Source organism: Syngnathus leptorhynchus, chromosome 5 (assembly GCF_054491065.1).
Source record: "Syngnathus leptorhynchus isolate UIUO chromosome 5, UIUO_Slep, whole genome shotgun sequence".
NCBI classification, from domain to species: Eukaryota; Metazoa; Chordata; class Actinopteri; order Syngnathiformes; family Syngnathidae; genus Syngnathus; species Syngnathus leptorhynchus.
The window spans coordinates 16,592,987-16,608,143 of NC_141199.1; the positions used below are offsets into that span (position 1 = coordinate 16,592,987).

General features: G+C 45.5%; 1 protein-coding gene across 3 annotated transcripts in view; it reads right to left on the reverse strand.

The window, feature by feature from the left end:
* lrba (LPS-responsive vesicle trafficking, beach and anchor containing) overlaps window positions 1–14,948 on the reverse strand; it is a 106,049-nt gene extending 91,101 nt beyond the window's left edge. For all 3 annotated transcript variants that reach the window (XM_085912281.1, XM_085912282.1, XM_085912280.1), the window contains exons 1-19: window positions 14,043–14,948; window positions 6,843–7,074; window positions 6,250–6,350; window positions 5,781–5,876; window positions 5,575–5,696; window positions 5,377–5,503; window positions 5,166–5,285; window positions 4,498–4,644; window positions 3,908–4,105; window positions 3,581–3,714; window positions 2,899–3,007; window positions 2,584–2,736; window positions 1,988–2,156; window positions 1,835–1,908; window positions 1,686–1,748; window positions 1,448–1,545; window positions 1,269–1,361; window positions 1,034–1,142; window positions 870–951 (exon numbers count right to left, since the gene is read on the reverse strand). In XM_085912281.1, coding sequence (XP_085768407.1) covers window positions 870–951; window positions 1,034–1,142; window positions 1,269–1,361; window positions 1,448–1,545; window positions 1,686–1,748; window positions 1,835–1,908; window positions 1,988–2,156; window positions 2,584–2,736; window positions 2,899–3,007; window positions 3,581–3,714; window positions 3,908–4,105; window positions 4,498–4,644; window positions 5,166–5,285; window positions 5,377–5,503; window positions 5,575–5,696; window positions 5,781–5,876; window positions 6,250–6,350; window positions 6,843–7,074; window positions 14,043–14,192 — 2,377 coding nt within the window. In that variant the 5' untranslated portion in view covers window positions 14,193–14,948. The remainder of the gene's footprint in view (window positions 1–869; window positions 952–1,033; window positions 1,143–1,268; window positions 1,362–1,447; window positions 1,546–1,685; window positions 1,749–1,834; window positions 1,909–1,987; window positions 2,157–2,583; window positions 2,737–2,898; window positions 3,008–3,580; window positions 3,715–3,907; window positions 4,106–4,497; window positions 4,645–5,165; window positions 5,286–5,376; window positions 5,504–5,574; window positions 5,697–5,780; window positions 5,877–6,249; window positions 6,351–6,842; window positions 7,075–14,042) is intronic.
* Between the last annotated feature and the right edge of the window lie 209 nt (window positions 14,949–15,157).

Consider the following 15,157-nt stretch of genomic DNA (forward strand, 5'->3'; position numbering starts at 1 on the left):
TTACTAGATTGGACATGACTTGTAAATCTTTCTGTCACAATGCCAACTCTGGAAAATGGCGGGGAGAAGAGAAAATTGCACGTGTAGATGGCTATCTTACAGTAATGCTTAAGGTATTGCCGGGGCCCCCGTGGAAGTTTTGGTTCCAGTTAGTAGATGAATTACAGAGACAACGTCAGCGCTCCTTGGGGTTTGGGTTACACTCGTCTCTTCAGACTTCGGCGCTAACCGTCCCCCACCCCCCTTTTAGCTACGTCGTAGTTCCTACGACTAAAGTCGGGCAAATTACGAGTTGCTGCTGAACCTTCACTGCCAGAAAATTACCCCGGCAAGAAGACGGAGGCATGGCGTAACGCTCCCGGTCTTGTTTGTCCAAGTTAATTTGAGGGAAACGGCATTTCCTCTGTGCAGTTTGATTGGCTCTGGCGTTCCTAAAGATGGCAATCAGAACGCCGTTTTGAGACTTTGTCACAGATTAAAATCAAGAAGAGGTGAGGGAGGGGCTGGGGGAGGGGAGGGGGGGGGGCAGACCGCCACTCGTACAAAGTGATCTGGCCGGCCGTGGCTGCACATAATCAGCGTGGGACTGCAGCCGGACCTTGTCACGTTAGAGAAGTTCGCTTGAGCTGGTGCCAGAGTCTTTTTGAAAACAAAAAAATGGACTGACTGACTGACTTGCATGTGTTCCAGTGTAGGAAGAGAAACGGAGGAAGGATCCCGCAAAACAAAGGCGCATCTGAGCCACAGCAGAACACAGGGGGTGGGGTCCTTTATTTAAGATGGCGTGTATTTTTTATTTTAAAGAAAAACACCCTCAGGTGTGTTTGAAGGGGGGGGGGGGGGGTGATGATTTAAGGACAGGGACTTACGTGGGTTGACGATCTTAACAGTAGAGTCGGGGTCCGGATGCTGTTTATGGATCACTTGTGTGCAGATCTGCTCGGCGAGGATCTGAAGAGGGATTGGAGGGAAAAAAAATTCATCGACAATACATTCGCATCTCATTCTATGTTATCATTGAAGGTAAGCCGACCTCGAAGAGCACATTGTAGGTGGTCATGGAAAACTGGGCCGGGTGGAGCATCAGCCGCTCCGTGAGCAAGGAAAAGAGACTGTGACTCAGCATGATCTCCGATTTCCTCCTGATATAAAAAAAAAAAAAAAAAATGAATCAAAAGAAAAATAGATGCCTGGCAGTTTTCATTTGAGTGGGGGCCTGTACAAATGGTGTATATTGACATCTTAAATATCTTTTGCATTGTGCTTACTTGGGTGGCAAATGTTTGAGGAAGTACCCCAAGACTTTGAGCGTCTGCACTCTGATGCCTTCGCTTTTGGATGCTAGAAGCTTGTAAATCACACTGCGATAGAGAACAAAAACGAAACCAAATTTCACACAAAGCCATCTAGGTGCAATATTAACACAACGGCATGTGCTCGATGATACCGAATGCCGTTGCGCTGGTCAAAGGCTTGCACCATGGAGCCGGGATGTTCGGACATCAGCGCTACCAGCAACTGCAGCACGTCCATGAGGTTGTCATCCTGACAAAGACCAGTCATACGTCACATATTTTAAGATTGTTGTCAAATATTTTCAAAGATCCATTTAGGATTTTGTTAGCAGCAGCAAGAAACAAAGTGTTGAACGTTGGTGCCATCTAGTGGTGATTTTGTACACTCACCTCATGCATGGTGAGAAGATAGTTGAGGATGCTCTGGAGCTCATCTTCCTTCACGCCGTTATCCTGAAATAATCGTCACATTATGTCACATTATTAGCATTGTTATGTCAAATGCTCAACATTGAAAATGTGTCCCCCACCTAGCTTACCTTCATTATGAGTTGCTTGACAAACAAAAGCAGAAAGGCTCGCAACGTTAGCATTTCCTTTGGCCTGGGACCATCTGGGGAAACAAGCAGGTCGTTAGTCCATTGTGTGGCGCGAACGGCGGGCACTCGATCACGTAGCGGCCGGTCTCTTACCGAGGCCTTTGGGTACGACGCCGCTTCGGTCCTGCGGGTTGACCACCCAGTAGTAGTACTTGAGCGTGTGCATGACCTGAAGCACGGTGCCCACCCGGCGGATGGCGTTGTAGATGGTGACGGTGCTGATGAACTCGGTGGACAGGTACGTGTACAGAGTCACTTGCACCTGCGAGAGACCATCCGAGTCAATGGAGACAATCTTGGAGCACTTTGCAGTTCAAGTAATATGAAGCCTTTGCCAAAATACAAATATTCAATGAATATTTCACAATTGCTTATTTTGATTGCAGTATTTTACACCACTTGTATAGTATGCCAATATTTTGCTAGTATTTTTAAATGTATGTAATTATTTTTAATGAATCCAAATTTTAGTCAAACAATTACAATAGTTACAATAAAAAAAATATATTTTTAGCATAGTTGCATATTATTGTCATGCTGTAGTGATTTCTAATTCAATATCTGAACTGATACGAGTCATATTTTTCTAAATGAACAGTACTTGAGTAGAAAGTTTTGCGACTCTAGCCAGCTAAGGTCCCGTTCGAGTCCTTAGCAAGCATATTGCATTTGCCATATGTCATCGTTACCTTGGTCGGGGCGTGGATCCAGATGGCGGGGTTGAACAGAATGTGGTCGCACAGCTGCTTGAGCAGCAGGATGCCGTTCTGCAAGTTGCTCAGGTACCTGGAGAAGGCCAGCACGATGTCCAGGACGGGCCGGGTCACGTGCACCTTGGACGACTGCAAACAGAAGATACACAAAAGAGGAAGGGGTTGGTCATGACGCGTGTGCAGAATTGGCCAAGCACAGCTGTGACCTTCAGGTGGGAAAAATGCAGAATCGTACAAAGTCGGCTGGATTGGGAATCAAAGCCGAGTTAACAATGAGTTTATTGGACCAACCTTCTCCAAAGTGTATCCAATGACCAGGAAGCCTTTGCAGGCCAGGACCTGCTCTTGCATGGCCACCGAATTCTTCAGCAGCTCCATCACAAAAGACAGCAGCGTGCAACTAGGAGGCAAACGCACAAAGAGACAAAAAGAGTCACAACAGTGACAGACAGAAACAATAATCTGCGTGAGCTGCTGCTGACAAAGCCTGCAGTGCGAAGGCGGCATGTGATGTGATTGAATGAGGGTGTCGCGTCCTCGTCGGAGCACACGGTGTCGCCTCGAGAAGGACGGAAGGGAGACGAGAGCGAAAAGGCACGCAGGTAATTGGGGGGGGGGGGGGATTAGTGGTGAAACTCAGCAGTGCCTTCTGGAAAGTTAGGGAAGAAAAATAGCACCATTGACACTAAATTGTGTGGACATGTCCGTCGTAAGAGAATTCACACAAAAAAAAAGTCTAAGGGAGAAAAAAAATAAGTTGGCCATTTTGGTTTGAAGTTTTCATTTGAAAGGGAACAGGAAGTTGTTTGTTTTGGGTTAAAGCATCCATTTTGCAGTGAATTCAATGAAAAAGGGGCAAATCATAAAACAATGTCTTAAATGTGTCAGGCTGGCACATAGTTTTTGTTGACACACTGTGTTACTGTACTCATCGTCTTCTATATGTGAAGAGTATGAGCGTTTCCATAGTTACCAGACAGAGGTGTCCAGTTCTTGGCTGGAGGGCTGGCAGAAGTCCAGCTGTGAAAAGAGGGGGAAGAGGACCTGCACGCCACCGATGGAGTGAATGCCGCTCTGAACCGAGTGAGTCACCACCGCTTTCACGTCCTGCAAAAACAAACAAAGGCACAATTAAGTTACACGAGTTGACGAAGATCTCCTACCAGATTAAGAAAAAGTAGTTGACTACAATATTCCTTAAAAAAATATATATATGTATTGGCGAGCAAAAAGATATGAGAGCAATTTACAACAAGCAACGCTTGGGCCGATATAAAATGGACGGGGGGGGGATTCTTACCTGCAGCATGAGCGCGTGCGGGGAATGCACGAAAATGGAGGCGTTGTCCTTGGGGGAGGACTCGAGGCAGAGTTGGGCATCGGTGGCGCGGGGATTGTACGCAAAAGCGATGGCGGCAGACAGCTTGCCGTCGTACAGCAGCATCTTGTGGTGTTCGGCAAACAGCAAGTCGCTTTCGGCCTTATACTTGAACGTGCCCTGAGGAGCAACCGGGAGAGGCAAGATGAGGAAAAAGTAAAAGAAAGGAGGGAGGGAGGCCTCAGAACAAATTGACAGCTGTCTGTCATTTCGTTGTGGGCCTCGGGTGCCTGAATAAATAGCACTGCTGAATATAAAACATCCAGCTGCAACCCAAAGTGATCTTCATTGCGTCGATATTTTGTGTGCTATACTCAATCATGTTTTGACAAACTACTATTACTATCGAGTGCTATTTTTTGTCATTAAAAACATGATACAATATTTTTTGTAGGGGATTTAGGGGAAAGCTGTAACGGATTAATTGTATTTCCATTCATTTCAATGGGGAAAGATGATTTGGGTGTGTATGTTGAGTAAGACCATTTTGTTTTGCGGATTTGCCCTGTTACCTGGTAGCCTGGCCCCAGCTGGTAGATGGCCAGGATCTGCGCAGCATTGAGCCCTTCTCCGAATAAGTAAACGGCGCCCATCTGGCCACAGAAGACCCGGTTGATGTCGGCTGTTTCGGAGGATCCGAGGAAGCACTTGTCGAACGTCTGCGGGACAAAAGCATCCGTTGTTGTTTTTTTTAGCACTCCAACAAGCCCAAGAAATATTTTAAAGATAGAACGAAAAGATAGTAAGATATGATGGATAAAAAGAGACAAAAATAGCAGCAAAGATATGAGGACAATGTGCTATAAATATCCTCAATGCCAGCCTTGCTTAGCGTTCGCCGCCAGTTCTTTTGTGAACGTGATTGTAATCCTTCATGCTGTGACACCGGTGCATGCGTTGATTTGTGAGTGATCGGCAGAAGGGAGGGAAGGAGGGAGGGGGGAATGTTTCGCGCCATTTCACACACCAAAAAAAATAATTCTAGATTGTTTTCAAGTCGTGGCACAGCCTTTCGTCGACTTTTAAAGCCACGGCCCTTCCCCAACACGATGCTGCAGTTGAGTCACCCTCGTCTCCAACCCCATAATGGCCCCCAGGGGTGCGGGCACACTTTGAGCACACCTGCTATAGACCAATTAGCGAGGCTCGAGCAAAGTTTTTTTTTTTTTTTTTTACTCACGTCGCTGGTGTTGACGAACCAGGCGATCTCTCCGAAGGACGCCAGCTCGCCGTTGACGTAGCAGCTAATTTCGCTGTTTTTCCAGCGGTTGTAGACGTGCACCAGAGTCACCATGTACCACTGAAGTGGAAGAAATGTCACGTTTTGTAAACACATTCGCAAGAAAAAAAGTGATTATCTAAGAACTCGGAGTTCTCGGTTGCCATCTTACCTTCTGAGGTTTGAAGTCGTACTTGACACAGTGCTGGAATCCTTTGCCCTTGGTTTTCAGCGAGGTCACTATCAAACAACCGCCCACAAAATGTGCCGAGTAGCCGAGGCCTTTACTGGTGCGGAAACTGAATGAAAAACAGAGAGGATGTCGGGTAAGAACATTTCAAGGGACGATGATGTGCCATGGAGAACTGACCAGTAGAGGTAAGGCTTGTCTTTATCCACATTGATGTTATTGAGAGGGTCCATGCGAAGCCACGTATGGAACGTGAAGCCATTCTGGTACGGCCATTTTGCTATGGGTGGAAGCGCTATCGCCTGTTGGTCAGCAACATTAAATTATTAGTATTATTTATTTATTTTTTGGGAGTGGGGCATGCTACGATATCGATGTGAACTCACGGCAGCGTTTTTGCCAGGAAAGCTGAAGAAGGAATCTGGGCCGTTCCTGTGAGCCATGTACTTCAACACCGACAGAAGCTTCACGGCGTGTCGAGGCTGAAAGATTTAAAAAAAAAATAATAATAACAATCAAGTTCTTGCATAACCTAGCCTAGCCTACGGAATGGGCAAATTTTGGTCATTCTCAAATTCACACTGGCACTTAATTGACCAATGCGGGTATGTCGATTTTATTAGCAAGATAGCTAGGATAGCTAAGTGAGCTAGTCGGTTTGAAAACTTGTTCTATTAGCAGCGTCCACACTTAACAGCATCACCGACGACAAAAGGAATGCTCTGGACCAACATCAAGAGTCATCACATCTGTGTGACAAGGACATTGATGCAGTGGGGCGGGGGAGGTCTCTCTGAGCGCTTCCAAGTACATTCTTCACATGTATGGCCGAGACAACAACCACCTCTGACTCACCCACTGGCCTTTCTCTCCTTGCAGCTTACTGAAGAACAGCTTCAGCTCTTTGACTGTGATGCTGTAGCTGGCTAGCACGCCGAGCATGTCCACAAGCAAGTCTGAAAGGACCACCAAACGAAAAAAAAAAAAGTCACAGTGGTTCAACATGATAATCAAATGCTTTTTGTTTTTTAAATTAATCCATGAACTTTAGATGACTGCATATCAGAGGAATCCTGTCAAAAGATGGAACATTTCCACTCGAGTTAACATCTACTTCCCTCTCACTTGACTGCACGGTTGCTGGAGGCCTGCGCTGTTTTGGCTGGCGAGAAGGGCACTGATGCAAACCCCGTCAGAAGACATCCCAGTAATCTTAGCAATTTGCTAACACGGTACAACAGAGTCGTTGCAAAGCCTTGTTCCCGGCACCACAAGCCCACCAAAAGTATCCAAAAACGAGAATTGCGGCTGTCAACAAATAAAGCCTTTTTGCTTACAATAAAAATGAGTTTCCTCCTATCTTGTAGCAAAGCTTTTATTTGTTCAAGGTGGCCCACAACTTTGATTATCAATTAAGGTATGGAAAGTTTCATATCGGCCTCGTGTACCTGCGATCATGCTGTCCGTGTTGGAGACGCGCTGCAGCACCAGCTGAATGAGGCCCACGTCGGTGCACGCTTGTAGGTTGCGCACGCTCTTCTTCAGGATGGCGGTGAAGATGCTCCACACCTCCGCCTGGCAGGTGGGCTCGCACTTGTCCAGGAGCTCCACCATGCACACGATGCTCTCGGGCTCTTGGATGATGAAGTTCATCTCCAGGTCAAACTGGCCGCCCACCAGCTGGGAGAAGAAGAGAAAGAACATTTTTTTTTCTTGACTCCCTCTTTAAAGTTAAAAAAAAAAAAAAACATCCATCTGCTGGCCTTGTTTTTATTCATGAGACTTAATTTTGAGTTTTCAGACCCACGACAGCAAAGAATCTCAGCAGAGCCACATTAAACCGTTCTTGGCGCACTGGCAAATAAATGTTGTCGGCAGCCATAAAAGTCACAATCTCTCATTTCCAAATAGCAGCCGTGACGTTTTTATTATCGAAGCCGGCCTCATCGAAAGGAGATAAGGAAAGTAACAAGATAGACGTCAAATTCATTTCGGCGGTGAGGCTCGTCATATTCCCGATCAACGGCGTGAAATGAACACATGATGTACGAGGCGGCCATTACGCGGATCGCGGCGAGGACCGGAGGCTGTCCAATTAAAGCGAGGTGAGATTACGTGCTTGTGTTTGCGTGTTCTGTGAGAGATAAAGATGACGTGAAACAACATTTGGCCCAACATTTAACCTCGCGCCAGGATACGAATAATGACATCATCCATCTCGTCCAAAAAAAATATCGTGGAATTACTGTTTTGCTCCAAATAATGTCCAAAGAAAATTATAGCTACATCCATACGTGATCGGGTTCCGTGATGGAATGTGCCTGGCTTTGAAACGATGCCGAGCATTTTTTAACTAGCACATTAAAAGGGAAGAAATAATGAATTTCCAGGTCACGGTGCCCTTGGCAGCATCAAAAAAAAAAAAAAAAACACTTTAATGCAAAAAATTCAATTATTTTCCACATGTTTCTATCAAGACCAGGTTGGCCAAATATGTTAAGCTGAAAATTTCACAAGTTGAAGATGGAAAACGTCTTTATTTTTAACAAGCTCGCCAGTAAAAAAAAAAAAAAAAAAAAAAAAAAAAAAAAGACATTTTGTCTTTTACAACTGTAAGAATGAAATTAATAGTGATTGTACAGGGAATATGAAAATGCCAGGTTTTATACAAAAATGAGATTAAGAGAAACAATTTATAACTTTTTCTACCATTAATGTGTAATGTACCTTTACTACTACTACGCTACTGTGCCACCAATAGACGTCAACCCGTCTTCTGTTAAGTGTGGGGAAGAAAAAAATAAATTCTTTAAAGAGGCAACTCTGCAAGAAGTCTATAGTTTGGGCCCTGCTTGGACGTTCCCACAAAAAAAAAAGAACTCAATAGCGGTGAGAGCCAGTTTTGAAATTTAGGTTGTTGTTTTTTTTAAAACCACTGTAAACCGTCAAACCGGTAAGCCCGAGTCTAACTCCATGAAAGAGCGGTAAATCTTCCCCTCCCTACTTTTCAATAGGGTGAATTCTTTTTCGAGCAATGACATGGGGCGCAGGTACGAATTGAGTGCAGCTGGGTCCAGATGCGCCATTAGCCTCTCCCGGGCGCCATTTTCTCCTCAGAAAGTTCTGATTTATGAGTCTGCCACTCGGGGCGACTCATCCATCCATCATTGGTGACGGATGCTGAAGAGAAACGACCAAGACACTAACGCGGACACACTCGGCGTTAATTACGGGGCGAAATGAGTCCCCGCTTTCATTCCGTGATGGAGCCAATCATGATCTCATCGTGTTATGTCACGCTGAGATCCTAAATTAATGTGATCTTCAGCAAGATTTGTGGATTTGTTTTACTTCAGCTGTGTGACAGCAAGCTTCACGTTCGGATTGCGGCTGAACGGATGAATTTACAGTGACACACACAACACACACACACACAGCGTTTGGCCTGTTCCATCATTAGCATACAGTCGCTATATCAGGAGCAAGCGCTGCGGTTGCCAGCTGCAGCTCGGGCCCGAGTGTCTCTGTGCACCTAAACACTGTCGCCTTGTGGCAACCAGATCCCCCCCCCCCCCCCCGGCTTGGTAACCCAGCCCGGGCTCTTCTCCACCATGCTCGCCATCCCTCCAAGGCCTACCTGAATTAATCATGGCCGAGCAGCCACCGAGGCGCAAGACAAAGTACGTTCTCGATGGTCACCATGGAGAAGAACACGTGAGCGCGGCAGGGAAAAGGTAGACCGAGTATGGTTATTGTTTTGGGTCTCGCCGGAGCGGAGGAATCGGCACATTTTTTTCATCGAATTGAAAAATAACCACGGCCGTGTCTTCGGCCACCTGTGTCACGCCAGTCTGCCATTTTTTGTCGTAATCAATCATTTGCCCGGTTCAGTCTCCTCGCCTGACTGCCGCTCACAATTTCAAATAGCCACTCAGCCCAAAAACATTCCACTCACAAAAAAACGCATCACTGCTCGAGATTCTTGATCAAGGGCAAACACAAACAAAACACCGGCTGTCAAGTTCCGCGTGACAACATCCGATCAACGAGTAGCGATATCAACCTTTCCGACAAGAGCGAGGCCGAAAAACACTCAAACGAGCTGTCAGTGACGAGGCGCCGGTGGCCTACTTTTTTTTTTTTTTTTTTTTTTTCTCCCCCGAACAGCCCTTTAAACGCATCCTCTTTTTAACGAGCCATCTCATCAAACCAAAGGCGCTTGGATGAGCACATCGGTCCATGAGAGTGACGTTGGTCACGGACAAATCACACGTGAGCCATTTTGGCGCCGGCGGGAGGTCAGGCAAATAATCTGATCTGAGCGATGCTTAAAGAGGAAGCCGGAGGGAGGTGTGTGTGGGGGGGTTCCTGTTTGCGGGACCTAACATCAACAAAAAAAAAACGATAGAAAAGCATTCTTGCAATAGTAACAACTTTAGCAGAAGTAATTAAGAAAGTGTTGAGTGGAATTCCACACTTAACACCTTTCGTTGGTATCCAATTTAGGATTTCACCAAAGCGCCATCAAAGATGTGATCTGCCTTCGAATACCAAATTTGATTTCGAGAATTGCGTGCAGCCACACACACACGTGCTAACGGCAACTCTCAGGACTAATTTATACCACACTGACCTTATTATGCTCCGTCACTCTCGTTATAGTTCCCAACAGAGGAAGGCACTCGAACGCGCCGCTTCATTTTCTCCCATCGGCTAGTCAAAACAAACCACGCGGCCACTTGATGAACGTTATCCGGGAGTGGCAGAAAACAATCAACTTGAATTGAGTGCGCACACAAAGTGGAATAAATCCACGACAAAGTTCAAATCGTTGGGCATCAGAAGCAATTGGATATTCAGATGGGGGGATTTGACACCCATATAATAGAATGTGTCGATGAATGGCGGAGGGGGAAAAAAAAGCAAAGACAAATGGTCTGTTTAAAAAATATATATATCTTTCGGGATTTTTCTAAGAATATATCTTCAATGGCAGCTTGGGATGGTTCCACCACTTGAGGATCTATTCTGCATCAGAGAAGCTAGAAGGGAAATGGCTTTTCAGGAAGTGAGTCTTAATACATCAACATCTTTGCGGATAAGATGCTCAAACTTCAAAGTTGTGCAACGCATGAAAACTCGAAAACGCTTGGCATTCGGCGGGGTCATGCCGAAGAATGCGAGAGTGGTTAAGAGGCGTGGACGGAAAGGAGGCGATTGGATCTGAAAGCAAACAAAGAATTTCCTTGTTTGGTACACGCCGTGAGTTGACCGCCACGTTTGGTGGAGTGGCATTTGCAAAATTGGAGAACCAGGCATGGATGAGACGCACGTGCCACTCAGTCAGTCAGTCCGACTCAACCAGACTCTCTTTTTTTCTGTTTGCTCTGAAACCAGTATTGCAGGTATTTTGTAATCGACGCCCTCGTTATGACTTGGGATGGCAGTTAGAAATCTTAACCGATCAACACGTTTTGCCTTGGCCTAGAAAAAGTGCTCCATTAAAAAGAAAAAAAGTTTTTCTTCTTGTCTGACGATTATTTACGAACGTGATGGATGATTTCCTCGGGGGCGGGAAATCCTGGAGGGGGAATCTGGAGCATGATCGGAACGTGACTGCCGCGTACGAGCGTTACTACATTTTTTAAATCGTTTTAGGGCAGAATACAATTTGTCCTAAGTAATAACTGACCCCAGAATATATCTCTTGGATCAGTCAAGTTAATGGAGAGCGAATGAAAATTCAGAGGGCGGAAAACTAATTTCACATCACCAATTATTTGCCAGTGACGACGTACAGTAAAACAACCTTGGGAAAATGACTTGGCTGAAAATGACCGATACTAGCTTAGAACGTCAGAAAAATTTCTAGATTGGTTATTATCAAATCACTGTGCTTGTCCAGTACAAAGTAGCACCTTAAGCTAAATAGCATGCTAGCACAAAGTGATGTGACACCATACCCTTTTGCCATAGACGCTTTAATGTCTGTTTGGAGTACATCAAATTTACTTTATAGTTCCTGAGCACCCAGACGACCATAAAGTAATACTGGAGCAGCGACTAGGTGAGTTTTTCAGGGAGGGGGGGGGCGATAAGTGAAACGCAGTCTATTGAATGGTGCAAAGGGAAGCAAGAGTCAAGATGTTTGCAGAGTGACCTTGCCTTCAGGTAAAACCACATTCCAGACCAATAACTCGTCAAACTCCAGCGTAGCCCCGCAGATTAGCCGGGAGTCCGGCTGTCAGGCCAGCTGTCTGTTCTTCACTTGAACCAAACTGACTCGCCGTTGCCTCAAAGTCACATTGGCTGCCGATGCTAAAGACTAAACTAACAACAACTTTTTTTTCTTTTCATTACAATAATCTGCACCTCGTCCATTTCTTGACCATTGCGGCCAGAAACTGTCCGAGACCAACTGAGTTCCCATCATCATCCCATCCTTACCTGCAGTACATCATAAGAGTCAGAAAGACACACAAGCTATGACCTTTCTAAAATTTAAAACAACTTCCCGATTGAAAAAGAGAGTCAAACATTTACAAGCCATTTTCCCAGGAGGTGTCGAGACAAAGTTGACCTTTGGACAGCTAACAAAGAGTCAAAAGGTTCTGCTTCATTTGAGTTGGTCAAAGCCAGTTCCCAAGGTGCCTATGTAAACACGCGGCTGAAATTTTATTCATATCATACAAATTTGAAGTTTTAGTTATCGTCTTCTCATTAGCGATAAAATGCTAACATCATGCCGATGAGTGTTTTCTAAAAATAGCTTAGCGGTGATTGGACATTCTGATTTCATTGTAATGCTGTTAAAGTGACCAATTTTGATATTGATCTATCACCTTATAAGATCTTTCTCTGCATGTACTACGTACGACATGTTTTTTAACATACGGTATGTACGGAATAGTCAGTTTTTTTTATGGGATAGTACAGTATGTTTTATTGGCACTTGTTTGTTTTTAATCTGCCAGCGTGTCTAATCTATCGACCGCAGACTAGTAATAATGAGCTTAGGTGAATGAGAAAGCGACGGTACAAACCACAAAACGGGTTGACGGTGATCGAAAGCCGCGTGGCTCGGAAGTAGGCCAGTGACTCACACCGGGCCCGAGACTCTTCCTTCTTGTCTCCATTGGTCTTTTGTGTTCACTTTAACCGTGAACACGGGAAGACATAAACGTGTGGGCAATTAACATTTTATGTATGACAGGTCACAATTTCTTGGCTATATTTACAGTATGCAAAAAAATGATGTGTTTTGTAAGCTTTACAACCCGCAGATAACTGCACACACAAACAATTTCTTTTGATTAGTACTTCGAAAAGCATGAAACGAGCGATTATGTTTTGATGACAGTTTCACCGTAGGTCACACAAGGACTACATGAGCCATTTAATAAAAAGGCTATTTTTGGAATCTTGCTCCAAAATGTGACAACATGGCATCAACGACCTGAATAATAGGAAAGTAGTAATTAGTGTCAAGGAAATATTGTGCTTCGGGGAGGAGAAAAGCAGACGCGGACTTTCAGTTTCATATTTTACTCTACGTGAGGTGCATTTAAAAAAAAAAAAAAAACAGCAACAACAGAACACTAATCGATGAATTAAAATTATGATACCAACATCAGCAAATATTTGCATTCAGAAAAAAACAAATGCTCAACGCTCGATTGACATCCCAGAATCGATTACAAACTACTAAGACTCCAATATTTTGAATTCCTATAAGCTTCTTTTCAGGCGTGACACACTACAAGGGATTGTACCGTACCATACGATAAACTATTGCCACTGTGACAAAGCAGTTTTGCAGGTTCTCCCTTCACCACCGCCACCCCATCCCCCGTCCTGCCACCAAACCGGCCCAGCTCCAGTTGCATGTCGCCCTTCACCCTTTTCCGGTTTTGTCGCCCTCTCCCGGGAAAAAAAACTTCCAATTTGAGAATCCTGTCAGGACGCCGCCAGACAAAGTAAGATAAGGACAGATAGAGGTGGACAACAGGTTGTACGCAAAACAAACACACCATCACTGACCTGGATATGTCACAAGCCAATGTGCTCCCGGCAATGAGGATCCTGACACCAGTCATCACGTCGCATTCGATTTACCACTTGCACATTTTAGTTTCTGTGCGCGTCAACGCTAATAATTACTCACCGTGCCTTAATACAACTGACACGGAGCACAACGGCAGCTTATTTAATAGAGAGAGTGATTCCCAGCGTCGTGACGGATCAGCACAAAAGTCAGAGAACGGTCAATGAAATGCAACAATACAAAAGACTCATGAAAAATATCAACATGATTAATTACTGGACATTTTAAAATTCATTATTAGCTTTCACGGGCTGTATAGAAGGTTGTGGTGGCCCAGATCCGGCCCCCAGGTCTTGAGTTAAACACCTGTGTTCTAGAATTTACCCAAAGATGAAATGCAAATTCATCAACTCAAGGTTGGCGAGCAGCTGATGGGCTTTGACAGTGAAAAGCAGCATGACAGAAGTGTGTATTATTGAGTGTGTGTGTGTGTGTGTACAGTGTTAACAAGACATATCACTCTCTCCCCCAACATGTCACGATGATCCATCCCAGCCTGAAGGTGCTACCAGGGGCCTATTCTGAGCGCGCATAATCAGCTTACCAGGTTGAACACTGTCTCCACGACGTCTCGGTTGGAAACTTCCCCAACTTCCATGAGGCCAGCCAGCACGGCGAATTTCATCCGGATACCTCGGATGGGTACAGCGGGGTTGAGCGACAAATTGCCCGGCGTGACCTCCTCGCTCGCCATTGCTCAAGGTGGGGGAGAACCGGAGGGCAGGTGGCGTCCACAGGTAAAGCCACCTGTTCGCCTCCAATGGCGGAGGTGCTCAGTCAAAAAGGCGGAAAGGGAGCGGAAAGGCTCGTTTTAATGGTCCCTCCGGAGTTGTTGGTAGCAGTCTAAAGGCACATAAGCAATAGTAGCTTCCTCGCCATTCACTATAAATAAAGTCAAAGTACAAAGAGTGCCGCTCCGTTGTTAGAAATGCCTCCACGAACTATTCCTCTTCGAGTCCGTAACTTGATAGCCCACAGGCGGATTAATGCCGTCCAAAGAAGAAGCAAGGGGTGAGGTAATGGTCCGGGGTGGCAGGTAGAACCACGGCTTGCCTTTCCCCGACGCTCGCTTCCCTGGAAAGCCTCCCAAAAAAAAAAAAAAGAGCCACTGTACAACCGGCGGAAGTTGCTATTGTCACTGAGTCCCGTACACTTGACAGGTAGCGGCGCCAAACTCTCAAAGCTCGCTTATACGCCGAATGAACCACCGCATACGTGGGGAGGGTGATGTCCGGGGGTCTCGTCGAGCCGGGAAAGTCCACTCAAGCCCGGCTGAAGAGAGTGAAGCGTTCAAGCCAGCTGCTCGCTGCGTCCGCCCTTCGCTTCCTGATATGCTCTCCCCGGTAGCTTTCAGACCGTCACCGCCATGACAGTAGAAGCCCGCGAGTGAGGAAGTATGCGCATGCGCGCCGAGGTCAGTCGGAGCGGGCTGGTTCCGCTCAAGAGGTGGAGAGCGCGGCAGGTGTGCGGCTCAGGTGTCGCCAGAATTTAACGTCAAAGTTTTTTTTTCGGATTTATGGAGTCCTCCATGAAAGCACAATCCCATTTTAGTATCTAATCAAAACATTTGCAAAGCATCTGCTTTTACTTTGTAAATCGAGAGAAAATATTTTACTGGTTTTACTCACAAACCAGCAACTGAATCATCATCATTTTGTT